The sequence below is a fragment of the Balaenoptera musculus genome, chromosome 2, assembly GCF_009873245.2.
Source record: "Balaenoptera musculus isolate JJ_BM4_2016_0621 chromosome 2, mBalMus1.pri.v3, whole genome shotgun sequence".
NCBI classification, from domain to species: Eukaryota; Metazoa; Chordata; class Mammalia; order Artiodactyla; family Balaenopteridae; genus Balaenoptera; species Balaenoptera musculus.
In genome coordinates, this window is record NC_045786.1 from 172991894 (window position 1) to 173009529 (window position 17636).

Below are 17636 nucleotides of genomic sequence, written 5' to 3' on the forward strand. Positions count from 1 at the left end.
TCGAACCCGTGTCCCCTGCATTGGCAGGCAGATTCTCAACCGCTGCGCCACCAGGGAAGCCCCCATAAGCCTCTTAAAGGCAAAGTCTACTATCTATTCTCTTTCGTGCCCTGTACATACTCAACAAATGAATCAAAGAGGAAATGTCAGGTCACATGCCCCATAATCTAATATTCCTATAATATCCCGGACATATACTGCAGGGGGAACTTTGCTGACAACTGACTCACAAAATTATTACTATTGACTAATTGGCAACCAACACTGTTTTATTAATCTGTCTTTAAATACTGGGTATTTCCAATCACAGTGAGAGAGAACTCTTGTCCCTTAGGTTACCTCCTTTCCCAGGTGAGACCATCCGCATAAATGCAACAGTGAGATTAGAAGGGTAAGAAGAATAAAATGAGTGGAAGGATGTTATTTAAATTAACTTCATAGCCCTCCAATCAAACTGTCTTTCATGAATTTATTTATTTATTTTTGGCTGCACTGGGTCTTTGTTGCTGCACGTGGGCTTTTCTCTAGTTGCGGCGAGCGGGGGCTACTCTTTGTTGCAGTGCACGGGCTTCTCATTGCGGTGGCTTCTCTTGCTGCGGAGCACAGGCTCTAGGTGCACGGGCTTCAGCAGTTGTGGCTCATGGGCTCTAGAGCGCAGGCTCAGTAGTTGTGGCACACGGGCTTAGTTGCTACGCGGCATGTGGGATCTTCCCGGACCAGGGCTCGAACCCATGTCCCCTGCACTGGCAGGCGGATTCTTAACCACTGCACCACTAGGGAAGTCCCCAAACTGTCTTTTAGAATATGTTTTCATTAATATTAGTATGGATCCATGGATATTTATTTTATACTTCGGGATAATCTAATACTACTTTATCTTGTTGCTTCAAATTGTTCCAGCTTTGCCCTTAGGGAGCTCTTTCAGTTGGCTCCTTTGTCCCTTTGACATGCTCCCATCAATAAAGGGTTTGTTTCTCTTTCAGTGCTTTCTTACTTTCTGGCACTACAAAATCTTATGCATTTCCTGCTTTAGTCCTAGGATAAGCCACTTCACCAAGGAGCCCTGGCTCCTTCTACCGGAAAAAGATATTTATTAAACACCAAGATCTGAACACTAGGTGCCAGGCACCATTTTTCGCTTAATCATCTCAAAAGCCCCATGCAGTAGGTATCCCATTAACCCATCTTACAAATGCGGAACTAAGGCACTGAGAGGTTAGGTAGCCTGCCCAAGGTCACATCCATAAGCAGCAGGCTTTAAACACAGGGAGTCTGACCGCAGAAGCATTTCCCAAGCACGCTGCCACTGCTGTCTTCCCTGAGCAGAACGCTGCCCAGGAGACGCAGGTAAAGTCACACACGTGACTTATCAGAGCAGCGACCGCGGTAACAGATCCTTTCCAAAGTAACTGGCTCAGCTGACAAGGTCCATGACAAGAGCAGAATCTGGGAACCCCACTGCCAGTGATATAGGGACACATTCTTCAGTGTGAGGAGCAGTGAAAGCACAGCTCCAGTTGAGAGTGGAATAGTGATCTCTGGAGTCAGGAGTAGGGAGAGGGGACTGACTGAAAAGGAGCATAAGACAACTTCTGGGGGTGACAGAAAGCTTCTGTATCTTGTTTTTGTTTTTCTGGGTTTTTTTTTTTTTTTTGGCCACGTGATGCAGCTTGCTGGATCTCAGTTCCCTGATCAGGATTTGAACCTGGGCCCTCGGCAGTGAAAGCACACAGCCCTAACCGCTGGACCGCCAGGGAATTCCCAAAGGTTCTATATCTTGACTGTGGAGATACTACTGTCTATATTTGCCAAAACTCATCAAACTATACTCTTAAAATAGGTGAATTTTACTGTGTGCAAATTATACCTCAATAAAGCTGATTAATCTGGGAGATTTCAGATTAAAAAATTCAAGTTAGATCCTTATTCCACAATACACTTAAAAATTGGTAAATGAGAATTCCCTGGTGGTCCAGTGGTTAAGACTCCACACTCTCAATGCAGGGGGCCCAGGTTCGATCCCTGGTCAGGGATGCTGCCTGCCGCAACTAAAATATCCCGCATGCCTCAACTAAGACCCGGAGCAGCCAAATAAATAAACTAAATAAATATTTAAAATAATAATAATAATAAATGCTGGAGAGGGTGTGGAGAAAAGGGAACCCTCCTACACTGCTGGTGGGAATGTAAATTGGTGCAGCCACTATGGAGAACAGTATGGAGGTTCCTCAAAAGACTAAAAATAGAGTTACCATATGATCCAGCAATCCCACTCCCATGCATATATCTGGGGAAAACACTAACTCGAAAAGATACATGCACCCCTATGTTCATAGCAGCACTATTCACAATAGCCAAGACATGGAAACAACCTAAATGTCCATCGACAGATGAATGGATAAAGACAACGTGGTACCTATAAACAATGGAATACTACTCAGCCATAAAAAAGAATGAAATAATGTCATTTGCAGCAACATGGATGGACCTAGAGATTGTCATACTGAGTGAAGTAAGTCAGAAAGGGAAATACAAATACTATATGATTTCACTTATATGTGGAATCTAAAATATGACACAATGAAATTATCTATAAAAAAAAAACAGACTCACAGACATAGGAAACAGACTTGTGGTTACCAAGGGGAGCGGGTGGGGGAGAGATGGATGGGGAACTTGGGATTAGCAGATGCAAACTATTAAATATAGAATGGATAAACAACAAGGTCCTACTGTATAGCACAGGGAACTATATTCAATATCCTGTGATAAACCATAATGGAAAAGAATATGAAAAACAATATACATGTATAACTGAATCACTTTGCTGTACAGTAGAAATTAACACAACATTGTAAATCAACTATACTTCAATAAAATAAATTTTTTTTTAAAATGATGCTTTCAAATAACATTTAACAATATAAGAAACTGTTCAGCCATAATTTAATACTAAGTGAAAAAAGGATGGTAGTGATCATATGAATACATACACATGCAGACTTGCTTTAAAAAAAAAGTCAGCTCTGCACTTTATTTATTTATTTAGGCCAAGCCCCACAGCTTGCAGGATCTTAGTCACCGACCAGGGATTGAACCCGGGCCACAGCAGTGAAAGTGCCGAGTCCTGACCACTGGACCACCAGGGAATTCCCAACTCTGCATTTTAAAGTAGTTTAAGTACAAACTCCAAGCGTGCGCCAGCATTCCAAGTTGGCTCCAGACCATCATGACCAGCCAGCAATAAATGGAACCCATGGCCCTGGAGATGGCCGCGGGGATAAAGAATTACTTGTTTCCTCCATGGCTCTTCCAATAGACAAAGGGTCTGGGTGTAACAAGGATGAAAGGCAGGGGAGAGAAAAAGAGAAACACCCCTATGAGAAAACACTTACTTTGGAAAAGTGTCTTCCTATTCTCTCCAACAGGCCTTTACTGTTAGATAAGAAACATTAAGATGAACACAAAGCACAACACAAAGCTATGAAGGATATAGAGCTATGCTAGTAAAAAAAAAAAAAAAAAAAAATCCTGCCCCACATTAATGGGAATAGAGAGAGTAAACAATCACTAAAAAAAAACCGACCGAAAAATCACCCAGACTCAAGGACAAAGAAAAGTTTAAATAACATAGCTATATGAAAAGGGTAGATAGGGACTTCCCTGGTGGTCCACTGGTTAAGACTCCGTGCTCCCAATGCAAGGGGCCCAGGTTCAATCCCTGGTCAGGGAACTAGATCCCGCACGCCGCAACTAAGACCCAGTGTGGCCAAATAAATAAATATTTAAAAAATAATAATAAAAGACAAACTCAAGGGTCAAGACTTAATAAAATTAATATTTTTTTTAAAAGGGTAGATAGAACAAGGAGGATAAATAAGTCCGTTCATATTAATTAAGATTCTATTCATTTTTACCAAACCAAGGCTTGTTTAAGTGGAATTTAAGCCTTATTTAAAGCGTGAAAATGGAGTTCAAATTCATTTTTTGTGAAATTCTAAACCTGTCACACCCAAATCCAAATATTTGTATTCAAACACTGCTTCTAAAGATTTTAATCAAGGCAGGTGATAAGCATCAGAAGATGGGGCTTCACCAGTGGAGGGGTGAAAAGAATTGAGGGAGGTTAATTAGTGAGTATAACCCTCAACTAGAGTTTAAAAGGAAGAGGATTCAGCTTGTAATTCCCACTCTCCGTGAGAGATTAAGTAATTCAAACCAAATCACTAAAACAAGGTCAGGAACCTTCAATAAAGAAGGCTGTACCCAATTAATGACTTGCTGTAGTGTGGAAAATTGTGACCTGAATTACCAAACATAGTGAAAACACAAAAGGACGTAAAAGTATTCATAAACACATAAAAATGGTGATCATTTTGTAATGTGCAGAAACACTGAATCACTATGCTGTGCATCTGGAACTAGCATAGTGTTGTAGGTCAATTATACTTTAAAAAAAAACCACTTAGACTTTAAAATTTAAACTGCACCCTTTAACCCAATCAGTGTATGCCACTGATAAACATGAAGAATTACTCAAAGATCTATGTTCAAACATCTTCACTGAAGCATCATCCTCACAGGCTACAGCACAACATATTTAATCACATCTAATTTTAGAACAAAAACATACATATACACACACCCACACACACACAATATGCACAGAAAATTTATGGACGTACATCTAAGAAAATGTTAACCAGGACAGACTCTGCCCACTAGGGAAGGGACCTGAGACTAATTTAAAACCTTTCACTGCTTGAATTTATCACAAAGCTATGATTATTTTTACTTAATTTTGCTTTATTTAAAGAGAAAAAGTTGCTAGTCGATGCATCTATTTATAAAAAAAAGGTGATATGCACACTAGGAAGGAGAGCATGGAACAACATTATGTGAAGTCCCTTGCAACTCTGATTCTATAAAAATACTGACATAAATTGTTACCGAACCAAACTTGGGTCCCCTCGCCATTTCGCAGTAACGCCAGTCTACTGATACCAGGTTGTGGTGAAGGAAAGCACAGCATTTATTGTAGGGCACTAGATAAGGAGTCCAGGAGAGCTAGTGCTTAAAATACCCAAACTCCCCAATGGGCTTCAGCAAAGCATTAAAAAAAAATTTTTTTTTAATTTTTATTTATTTATTTATTTATTTAGATTTGTCCCAACCGGGTCTTAGTTGCAGCATGCGGGATCTTTCTTGCCATGTGTGGTATTTTTAGTTGCGGCATGCGGGCTCTTAGTTGTAGCATGTGGGATCTAGTTCCCTTCAGGGATAAAACCCGAACCCCCTGCATTGGGAGCGCGGAGTCCCAGCCACTGGACCACCAGGGAAGTCCCTCAGCAAAGCATTTTTAAAGGCCCAGTGAGGTAGAGGCGTCCCAGGGTACGTGATCAGCTCATGCACAATTCTCTGATTGGTTGATGGTGAGGTAACAGGGTGACGTCACAGGGGTTAACATTATCAATCCTTAAGTACCAGTAGGTCTGGGAGCTATTTGTTTATGGTCATCAAGTAGTTAATTTCTCCCATTTGGTGGTGGTTCTAGCACCTGTAAAACAACTCAGGAAATGTGCATCAGATACTATGATCTGGGTACTTCAGAGAGGAGCTAAAGCAGAGGACATGGGGGAGGGACATGGGGGAGGGATCTGTCCCGGGAAAAAGCAGAGGACATGGGGGAGGGGTCTGTCCCAGGAAGGCTCCATAGGGTCCTGCTCAGTTACATTATGAGGGACAGAAAGCTGAAACCTCACTGCAATTACAACAGATAATTTTTAAAACTCTCTCTGTGATATAATAGCAAACTGTTACTGCCTTCAGAACATGTAGTTTTTTCTCTTTTTATAGATACGTTTTGAATAATCCATTAAAAAGTACAGACAGGAAAAAAAATTGATACTCCCATTAGATTAGGTAAGGGTAAATTTTTTCAAAGTAAGGATCTGACTGATGTTAGCCATTCTTTCCCCTTTTACATCCTTGCCTTCCATCCACTGGGATAGCAAATGATAACTCATTCACATTTTACCATGTACCAGACACTACGCTGCAAGTTTTATGTAGATTATCTCATTTAACTTTGAAACAATCCTATAAAATAGGTATTATTATGCCTGTTTAAAGATGAGTGTGGAAGGTTTTATTTTCCAAAGATGGCAGCCTCTAGATATCCCATCCCACATGCTCATCTTACTATGTGTCTTTGTCACTCCTCCATCAAGAGATGGGATCTATGTTCTCTCTTCTCAAATCTGAGGGATGCAGAAGTAACATTATGCCACTTCTGAGGCTAGATCAGAGAATGTAATGCTGCTTCCACCTCAAACTCTCGGGATGCTCATTCTCAGAACCCAGCCGCCATACTGTGAGGAGGCCCAAGACACATGGAGGTTCTGAGTGCTATGTTTTGGCTGACAGCCCATGCTGAGGTCCCAGCTGATAGCCAGCATCAACCACCAGACACCTGAGTGAGGAAACTTTTGAGATGACTCCAGCTCCAGCCACCAACTAACTGCAACCACATGAGAGACTCCAAGTGAAACCTGCCTAGTTGGGTCCAGGCAACTCACAGAACCATGGGAGAGAATAATGATTGTTATTGTAAGCCACTAAGTTGGGGTAATTTGTTACACAGCAATAGAAAACCAGAATGATGAAGAAAACCAGCATAAGAAAAGAAAGGTCGGTAACCTGCCAGAGGATACCTTGTCTGCCTGGCTCCAAAGCCCACACCCTTAGCAACTAAGATGTGTTACTCCTTGCTCCCTACTACTGCAAATGATGCAAAGCAAAAAGGAGGTGGTCAGGAATAATCCACAGAATGATCAATATATCCCCAAGCCCTTGGGCGTTGCCTGGAAAACAAATAAGAAAATACATCTAGGGGCTTCCCTGGTGGTGCAGTGGTTAAGAATCTGCCTGCCAATGCAGGGGACACGGGTTTGAGCCCTGGTCTGGGAAGATCCCACATGCCATGGGGCAACTAAGCCTGTGCAGCACAACTACTGAGCCTGCGCTCTAGAGCCCGCGAGCCCTAACTACTGAGCCCATGTGCCACAACTACTGAAGCCCGTGCGCCTAGAGCCCACACTCCACAACAAGAGAAGCCACTGCAATGAGAAGCCCGTGCAACACAACGAAGAGTAGCCCCCGCTCTCCGCAACTAGAGAAAAACCTGCACGCAGCAACAAAGACCCAACACAGCTAAAAAAATAAATAAAATTAAAATTAAAATAAAAAAAAAGAAAATACATCTAGAAAACCATAAAATAAAGACCAGCATGATAATCTAGCATTCCCAGCCCCACTCAATGACCTCAAGCTACAAGTCCAATTTCACCATTACACACTCTTCCTGTTCATTCTAATTCCATGACTCTGTGTCTGTGACTTCCTGTTCTGGAATATTCTCTCCACTGTTAACTATTTGTTAAGCATTTAATTAATGATCAGGACTTAAACCTGAAGGACAATAGGTTACACCAGTTCTCAGACTGGATTTTAAGGTAGAAGGAAGGGAGAATAAAGATGCACCACTAAACCAAGTAATTAAAACTACCAAAATGGCCATCTAAAAGAACATATCAAATAATACCTAATATATACTTTTGAAACCCCAGGAGTTTAAAGGATATAAATCATAAAATGCAAATGTTAACATATATATCAATGCATATATATACGTGTGTGTATATATATAAAGGCTAATGTTAGTATTTTTAAAAGAGGATAGATACACAATAATTTACGCATACATACATACATACATATAGACGCACAGGAAACTGGTAAGAGTGGTTGACTCCAGGAAGAGAAGCACGAAGGGTCTAAGAGGCAAAGGTGAATAAACGGAACGATCAAATGGTCAAACCTAGCTTCAACAAAACTAAGACATGCTGACATCGGACACTCTAGATGGGACACAGTGACAGGGACACGACTTCATCTCTGACGTATTCCTGAGGAAAATATTTAAGCTAAAGCTAATCATGAGGTTTAGAAAACCAGAAGTGCCCATGGCTGTCGTGCAAACCTTGTCCTCCGAGCCTAGCACAAGTCATAACCACTAGCTGTTTGCTTCCTAGGGCACGAGGACCGTCGCTGCTACCTTCAAACATCTGCCTTATTAACATGCTTGTGAGATCTTGGTTCCCAGGCCGGAGGTCAGGCCTGAGCTCCTGTGGTGGGACCTCCAAGTCCAAACCACTGGACTAACAGAGAACCTCAGACCCCAGGGACTATTAATCAGAGTGAGGCCTCCCAGAGGTCCTCATCTCAGCACCAAGACCTGGCTCTAACCAACTGCCTGCAAACTCCAGTGCTGGACGTCTCAGGGCAAACAACCAGTAAGACAGGAAGAGAGCACCACCCAACAAAAAGAGAAGAAAAAAAAAATGAAACGACAAAAAAATATGTTACAAACGAAGGAGAAAGGTAAAAACCTACAAGACCAAATGAATGAAAATGAAATAGGCAACCTACCTGAAAAAGAATTAAGAGTACTGACAGTAAAGATGATCCAAAATCTCAGAAACAGAATGAAGAAAATACAAGATTTAACAAGGATCCAGAAGAACTAAAGAGCAAACAAACAGTGATGAACAACACAATTACTGAAATTAAAAATACTCTAGAAGGAATGAATAGCAGAATAACTGAGGCAGAAGAATGGATAAGTGAGTTGGAAGATAAAATGGTGGAAATAACTGCCAGAGAGCAGAATAAAGAAAAAAGAATGAAAAGAATTGAGGACAATCTCAGAGACCTCCGGGTCTCCACCAACATTCGAATTATAGGGGTCCCAGAAGAAGAACAGAAAAAGAAAGGGGCTGAGAAAACATTTGAAGAGATTATAGTCAAAAACTTCCCTAACATGGGAAAGGAAATAGTCAATCAAGTCCAGGATGCACAGAGAGTACCATACAGGATAAGCCCAAAGAAAAACACACCGAGACACATATTAATAAAACTATCAAAAATTAAATGCAAAGAAAAAATATTAAAAGCAGCAAGGGAAAAGCAAAAAATAACATACAAGGGAATCCCCATAAGGTTAACAGCTGATTTTTCAGCAGAAACTCTGCAAGCCAGAAGGGAGTGGCAGGACATATTTAAAGTGATGAAAGGGAAAAACCTACAACCAAGATTACTCTATCCAGCAAGGATCTTATTCAGATTCGATGGAGAAATTAAAACCTTTACAGATAAGCAAAAGTTAAGAGAATTTAGCACCACCAAACCAGCTTTACAACAAATGCAAAAGGAACTTCTCTAGGCAGGAAACACAAGAGAAGGAAAAGACCTACAATAACAAACCCAAAACAATTAAGAAAATGGTAATAGGAACATACATATTGATAATTACCTTAAATGTAAATGCTCCAACCAAAAGACATAGACTGGCTGAATGGATACAAAAACAAGACCCGTACATATGCTGTCTACAAGAGACTCACTTCAGACCTAGGACACATACAGACTGAAAGTGAGGGGATGGAAAAAGATATTCCACGCAAATGGAAACCAAAAGAAAGTTGGAGTAGCAAGCCTCGTATCAGACAAAATAGACTTTAAAACAAAGACTATTACAAGAAACAAAGAAGAGTACTACATAATGATCAAGGGATCAATCCAAGAAGAAGATATAACAATTGTAAATATTTATGCACCCAACACAGGAGCACCTCAACACATAAAGAAAATGCTAACAGCCATAAAAGGAGAAAGCAACAGTAACACAATAATAGTAGGGGACTTTAACACCTCACTTTCACCAATGGATCATCCAAAATGAAAATAAATAAGGAAACACAAGCTTTAAATGATACATTAAACAAGATGGACTTAATTGATATTTATAGGACATCCATCCAAAAACAACAGAGTACACTTTCTTCTCAAGTGCTCATGGAACATTCTCCAGGATAGACCATATTTTGGGTCACAAAGCAAGCCTTAGTAAATTTAAGAAAATTGAAATCATATCAAGCATCTTTTCTGACCACAACGCTATGACACTAGAAATCACTTACAGGAAAAAAACTGTAAAAAATACAAACACATGGAGGCTAAACAATATGCTACTAAATAATCAAGAGGTCACTGAAGAAATCAAAGAGGAAATCAAAAAATACCTAGAAACAAATGACAATGAAACCACAACAACCCAAAACCTATGGGATGCAGCAAAAGCAGTTCTAAGAGGGAAGTTTATAGCAATACAATCCTACCTCAAGAAACAAGAAAAATCTCAAATAAACAACACCTAAAGCACCTAGAACACCTAAAGCAATTAGAGAAAGAAGACCAAAAATACCCAAGGTTAGCAGAAGGAAAGAAATCATAATCATAAAGATCAGATCAGAAATAAATGAAAAAGAAATGAAGGAAAAATAGCAAAGATCAATAAAACAAAAAGCTGGTTCTTTGAGAAGATAAACAAAATTGATAAACCATTAGCCAGACTCATCAAGAAAAAAAGGGAGAAGACTCAAATCAACAGAATTAGAAATGAAAAAGGAGAAGTAACAACTGACACTGAAGAAATACAAAGGATCATGAGAGATTACTACAAGCAACTATATGCCAATAAAATGGACAACCTGGAAGAAATGGACAAATTCTTAGAAAAGTACAACCTTCTGAGACTGAACCAGGAAGAAATAGAAAATATAAACAGGGGCTTCCCTGGTGGCGCAGTGGTTGAGAGTCTGCCTGCCAATGCAGGGGACACGGGTTCGAGCCCTGGTCTGGGAGGATCCCACGTGCCGCGGAGCAACTGGGCCCGTGAGCCACAGCTGTTGAGCCTGAGCGTCTGGAGCCTCTGCTCCGAAACGGGAGAGGCCGCGATGGTGAGAGGCCCGCACACCGTGATGAGGAGTGGCTCCCACTCGCCGCAGCTGGAGAAAGCCCTCGCACAGAAACGAAGACCCGACACAGCCAAAAATAAACATAATAAATAAATAATAAATAAAAATTAAAAAAATATATATATATAAACAGACCAATCACAAGCACTGAAATTGAAAATGTGATTAAAAATCTTCCAACAGGGGCTTCCCTGGTGGCGCAGTGGTTGAGAATCTGCCTGCCAATGCAGGGGACACGGGTTCAAGCCCTGGTCTGGGAAGATCCCACATGCCGCGGAGCAACTGGGCCCGTGAGCCACAATTACTGAGCCTGCGCGTCTGGAGCCTGTGCTCTGCGGCGGGAGAGGCCGCGATAGTCAGAGGCCCGCGCACCGCGATGGGGAGTGGCCCCCGCTTGCCACAGCTGGAAGAAGGCCCTCACACAGAAACGAAGACCCAACATGGCCATAAATAAATAAATAAATTAAAAAAAAAAAAAGAGCTTGCTTTCAATTTAAAAAAAAAAAAAATCTTCCAACAAACAAAAGCCCAAGACCAGATGGCTTCACAGGCGAATTCTATCAAACATTTAGAGAAGAGCTAACACCTATCCTTCTCAAACTCTTCCAAAATATAGCAGAGGGAGGAACACTCCCAAACTCATTCTGATACCAAACCTGATACCCACCATCACCCTGATACCAAAACCAGACAAAGATGTCACAAAAAAAGAAAATTACAGGCCAATATCTCTGATGAACACAGACGCAAAAATCCTCAACAAAATACTAGCAAACAGAATCCAACAGCACATTACAAGGATCATACACCATGATCAAGTGGGGTTTATCCCAGGAATGCAAGGATTCTTCAATATACGCAAATCAATCAATGTGATACACCATATTAACAAAATGAAGGATAAAAACCATATCATCATCTCAACAGATGCAGAGAAAGCTTTTGACAAAATTCAACACCCATTTATGATAAAAAAAAAAACTCTCCAGGGACTTCCCTGGTGGCACAGTGGTTAAGAATCTGCCTGCCAACACACGGGACACAGGTTCGAGCCCTGGTCCGGGAAGATCCCACATGCCGCGGAGCAACTAAGCCCGTGTGCCACAACTATTGAGCCTGCACTCTAGAGCCCGTGAGCTAAACTACTGAGCCTGTGTGCCACAACTACTGAAGCCTGTGCACCTAGATCCTGTGCTCCACAACAAGAGAAGCCACTGCAGTGAGACGCCCGTGCACCGCAATGAAGAGTCACCCCCACCTGCCACAACTAGAGAAAGCCCGTGCACAAAAAGAATAAAATACCTAGGAATAAACCTACCTAAGGAGATAAAAGACCTGTATGCAGAAAACTGTAAGACACTGACGAAAGAAATTAAAGATGATACAAACAGATGGAGAGATATACCATGTTCTTGGGTTGGAAGAATCAACATGGTGAAAATGACTATACTACCCAAAGCAATCTACACAATCCCTATCAAACTACCAATGGCATTTTTCACAGAACTAGAACAAAAAATTTCACAATTTGTATGGAAACACAAAAGACCCCGAATAGCCAAAGCAATATTGAGAAAGAAAGACGGAGCTGGAGGATTCAGGCTCCTGCACTTCAGACTACACTACAAAGCTACAGTAATCAAGACAGTATGGTACTGGCACAAAAACAGAAATATAGATCAGTGGAACAGGAAAGAAAGCCCAGAGATAAACCCACACACATATGGTCACCTTATCTTTGATAAAGGAGGCAAGAGTATACAATGGAGGAAAGACTGCCTCTTCAATAAGTGGTGCTGGGAAAACTGGACAGGTACATGTAAATGAATGAAATTAGAACACTCCCTAATACCATATACAAAAATAAACTCAAAATGGATTAAAGACCTAAATGTAGGGCCAGACACTATAAAAGTCTTAGAGGAAAACATAGGCAGCACACTCTATGACATAAATCACAGCACGATCCTTTTTGACCCACCTCCTAGAGAAATGGAAATAAAAACAAACAAATGGGACCTAATGAAACTTAAAAGCTTTTGCACAGCAAAGGAAACCATAAACAAGACAAAAAGACAACCTCAGAATGGGAGAAAATATTTGCAGATGAAGCAACTGACAAAGGATTAATCTCCAAAATCAAGCAGCTCATGCAGGTCAATATGAAAAAAACAAACAACAAAAAACAAACAAACAGGGGCTTCCCTGGTGGCGCAGTGGTTGAGAATCTGCCTGCCAATGCAGGGGACATGGGTTCGAGCCCTAGTCTGGGAAGATCCCACATGCCGCGGAGCAACTGGGCCCGTGAGCCACAATTACTGAGCCTGCGCGTCTGGAGCCTGTGTTCGGCAACAAGAGAGGCCGCGATAGTGAGAGGCCCGCGCACTGAAGAATGGCCCCCGCTTGCCACAACTAGAGAAAGCCCTCGCACAGAAACGAAGACCCAACATAGCCAAAAATAAATAAATAAATTTATAAAAACAAACAAACAACCCAGTCCAAAAATGGGCAGAAGACTTAAATAGACATTTTTCCAAAGAAGATATACAGATTGCCAACAAACACATGAAAAGATGCTCAACATCACTAATCATTAGAGAAATGCAAATCAAAACTACAATGAGGTATCACCTCACACCAGTCAGAATGGTCATCATCAAAAAATCTACAAACAATAAATGCTGGAGAGGGTGTGGAGAAAAGGGAACCCTCCTGCACTGTTGGTGGGAATGTAAATTGATACAGCCACTATGGAGAACAGTATGGAGGTTCTTTAAAAAACTAAAAATAGAACTACCATATGACCCAGCAATCCCACTACTGGGCATATACCCTGAGAAAACCATAATTCAAAAAGAGTCATGTACCACAATGTTCATTGCAGCACTATTTACAATAGCCAGGACATGGAAGCAACCTAAGTGTCCATCGACAGATGAATGGATAAAGAAGATGTGGCACATATATACAATGGAATACTACTCAGCCATAAAAGGAAACGAAATTGAGTTATTTGTAGTGAGGTGGATGGACCTAGAGTCTGTTATACAGAGTGAAGTAAGTCAGAAAGAGAAAAACAAATACCGTATGCTAACACATACATATGGAATCTAAAAAAAAAAAAAAAATGGTTCTGAAGAACCTAGGGGCACTAGGGGCAGGACAGGAATAAAGATGCAGACCTACCAGAGAATGGACTTGAGGACACGGGGAGGGGGAAGGGTAAGCTGGGACGAAGTGAGAGAGTGGCATGGACATATATACACTACCAAATGTAAAATAGATAGTTAGTGGGAAGCAGCTGCATAGCACAGGGAGATCAGCTCGGTGCTTTGTGACCACCTAGAGGGGTGGGATAAGGAGGGTGGGAGGGAGGGAGACGCAAGAGGGAGGAGATATGGGATACGTGTATATGTATAGCTGATTCACTTTGTTATAAAGCAGAAACTAACACACCACTGTGAAGCAATTATACTCCAATAAAGATGTTAAAGGAAAAAAGAAAAAAAAATAAAGCTAATCATGAGGAAACTATCAGACAAATCCAAATTGTGGGCCATTCTGCAAAACACATGGCCTGGATTCTGGAAAAATGTTGTCATCAAAGACAGAAAAGTCAAGACACTGTGCCAGCTAAAGGACACCAAAAAGATATGGCAACAAAATGCAATTTGTGATTTTTGACTGGGATCCTGGAAAAAATAAAAACACCTGTAATGCATATTATTGGGATAACTGGGAAAATGTGAGATATAGACTGCATATTACATAACAGCATTGTATCAACATTTTATTTGTACTGTGATTATGTAGGAGAGTGTTCTTCTTCTTAGGGGATACCTGCTGAATTATTAGTGGTGAAATGTAATGATGTCTACAACTACTCTCAAAAGGTTCACTGAAAATAAATAAATACATAATTGAGAGAGAGAGAGAAAATGCCAGAGCACAAGTGAGACGGCACACAAACATAAGGCAAAATGGTGCACCTAGGTGAAGGGTGTATGAATATTCACGGTACTCTTCTTGCAACTTTTCTGTAGATTCGAAATTTTTCAAAATAAATAGTTGGGAAGGAAAAAAGGAATACCGTATGTGTATATAAGTCCACACTATACGTAAAATATGTGTACATAAGTCCACACTTTACGTTGGTATATGCCATATACCAACTACCAACTGACAATTAGAATACAATGCAAATTAAACATTATAACTACACCTAACATAATTTAATCTTATAATTAATTTAATCTAATCCTCTCTTTAAGCAAGAGAGGTCGGAATTTTTCTGCACTTCTGGCTCACAAGCATAAATGACAATTATATCCGTAAAGTAACGTAAAAAAAAAAAAAGAAGAAGAAGACCATTCTAGTTGTTACACTTGGATTGTCCATAATCCACAAATCGAAGCACAGGTAAATGTCTTACCCCTACCTCATTTCACAACTTCCCAGTACACTCTTTCACTAAAAAGTTGTTTCAAAATTTCTATAAGGAAGTTCCGATAAAAACACTACTGCTTGACCCAAAAATAATAATAAAAGAAAATACACAGCCCAGCTTTCCTCTCAATTGTCCACTAAACCAATGTCAATAAAAGGCAGGAAGCCACACGGTAACCGCTCACTACATTACTGCCGAATGTTCAAGAAAAGAATCTCAGGTTCAATCCAGCCTTTTAAAAAATTTAAAAAAAAATTTTTTTTTTCAGTCAACTCCCCAAACTCTAACATAACCTCGCATCAAAATAAGCCTCATCTGGACTCGGGTCGGCGCTGTGGGACCCCTCACGGCCCCCAGAGCAGCCCCGAACCCCTTGGACTACCCCAGCAGGCGCGGGTTTCGAACAGCCCAGGGAGGTTGGGGGTCCCCACCCTCGGTGCCTCCCACCGCCCTCTGAGCGGCTGCGGAAGCCGGCCCCCGTCCCGCCGCCACTCTCCCTCTCGTCCCGCCCCTCCCCAGCCCCACTCAACTCTTCATCATGGATGCGGAAGCCGGCGACAACCCCTTGCCGATAGTGGAAGGAGAAGAAAGGGACAGAAAGGGTGGCCCCTGGCTTCCACTCCTCTGAGGCAGTGTCCCGAACTAGGACCTCCGCGGTGGTCCCTAGATGGAGAGCGTTAGGATCCGGCCGCCATGTTGTATTCCTGTCACCCTAGCAACCGTCTGGCCCTGAACGCCTCGAGGCCGCAGCCCCGCGCGTGCGCAAAACGCCCTGTCCGCGCCCGCCAGCCCTAAGTGTACGCGTGCGCACTGCGGCCCGCCTCCTCGCTCTAGTTGCTAAGCAATCTCCGGCAGCCTCAGGCAGTTCCCTGCCTAAATTATTGTGTAGGCGGCCTTCCCCGGGATCGCTCTCCCCAGCGGTCCTGAGAATTTAGCGATTTGGGACCTAATGCCTGGACAACAGCCTTGAGCTTTATCTGGGCTGGGACACACTAAATAATTGTCAGTTGATACCTGTTCTTTGCAGGTATTGTTCTCATCTTACAACTGAACATCCACTAACTTTAATATATTAATATTAATATATTAATATAAAATAGATAATACATTAACATGATTCAAGATTCAAAAATAACGAAAACAGAGCCAACAAAGTGGAAGTCCTCCCTCCCACCCCTCTGTCCGCAGTTCATCTCCCCATAGGGTAGATCTCCCCAAAGATCTCATGTTATATGAGATCTTTTATTCTTTTATTCCCTTTTTGTTGCACCAACGGTAGCATAGTATAGACTCTGCTCTGTGTTTTGTATTTTTTACTTGACTCTTTAACTTGGAAATTTTCCCCTACCAGTACCCAAAGAGCTTTATTATTTTATTTAATGGCTATACTAGTTCATGGTTGTACCACCCCTTATTTAACTTGTCCTCTACTGATGGTCATCTAGATTGCTTCTTTTTTTAAAAAATTTATTTATTTTAATTTTATTTATCTTTGGCTGTGTTGCGTCTTTGTTGCTGCGCGCGGGCTTTCTCTAGTTGCGGAGAATGGGGGCTACTCTTCCTTGTGGTGCACGGGCTTCTCATTCCGGTGGCTTCTCTGGTTGCGGAGCATGGGCTCTAGGCACGCGGGCTTCAGTAGATGTGGCGTTCAGGCTCAGTAGTTGTGGCTCTCTGGCTTAGTTGCTCCACAGCATGTGGGCTCCTCTCTGACCAGGGCTCGAACCTATGTCCCCTGCAGGCGGATTCTTAACCACTGCGCCACCAGGGAAGCCCTAGGTTGTTTCTAATAGCCTGATCTTTCAAACACTGCTGCAGTGACCAGCCCTGAATATATATCATTTCCTATATGTTTATGTGTACCCATAGGAGAAATTCCTAAAGTGGAGCTGCTGAGTCAAAGCATATCTGCCTTGATTTTTTTTTTTTTTACTTCTCTTTAAAAATGTGAGTCAAAATTCACATAATGTAGAATCAACCATTTTAAAGTGTGACATTTAGTACGTCCACAATGTTGTGGAACCATCACCTTTATCTAGCTCCAAAACATTTTCATCACCCCAAAAGGAAACCCTAAACCCATTAATCAGTCTCAAAATCATGATGCTAAGTGAAAGAAGCCAGACACTAAAGGCCACCCTATTGTATGATTTCATTTACAGGATATTCCCAGACTAGACAAATCCATAGAGACAGAAAGTAGATTAATGGCTGCCAGGGGCTGGGGGAACGGGTGTGAATGCTAACAGGTACGGGGTTTCTTTTTGTGGTGTTGACAACTTTCTGGAATTAGATAGTGGTGATGATTGAACACC

The 17636-nt window shown here is 41.5% G+C and overlaps 1 protein-coding gene across 1 annotated transcript in view; it reads right to left on the bottom strand.

Annotated features, from left to right (window-relative positions):
* Nucleotides 1–16009, bottom strand: part of MOK (MOK protein kinase) — a 49290-nt gene extending 33281 nt beyond the window's left edge. The window contains exon 1 of the mRNA XM_036841135.1: nucleotides 15855–16009. Within this exon, the coding sequence (XP_036697030.1) occupies nucleotides 15855–15864 (10 nt within the window). The 5' untranslated portion in view covers nucleotides 15865–16009. The remainder of the gene's footprint in view (nucleotides 1–15854) is intronic.
* Nucleotides 16010–17636: the final 1627 nt, after the last annotated feature.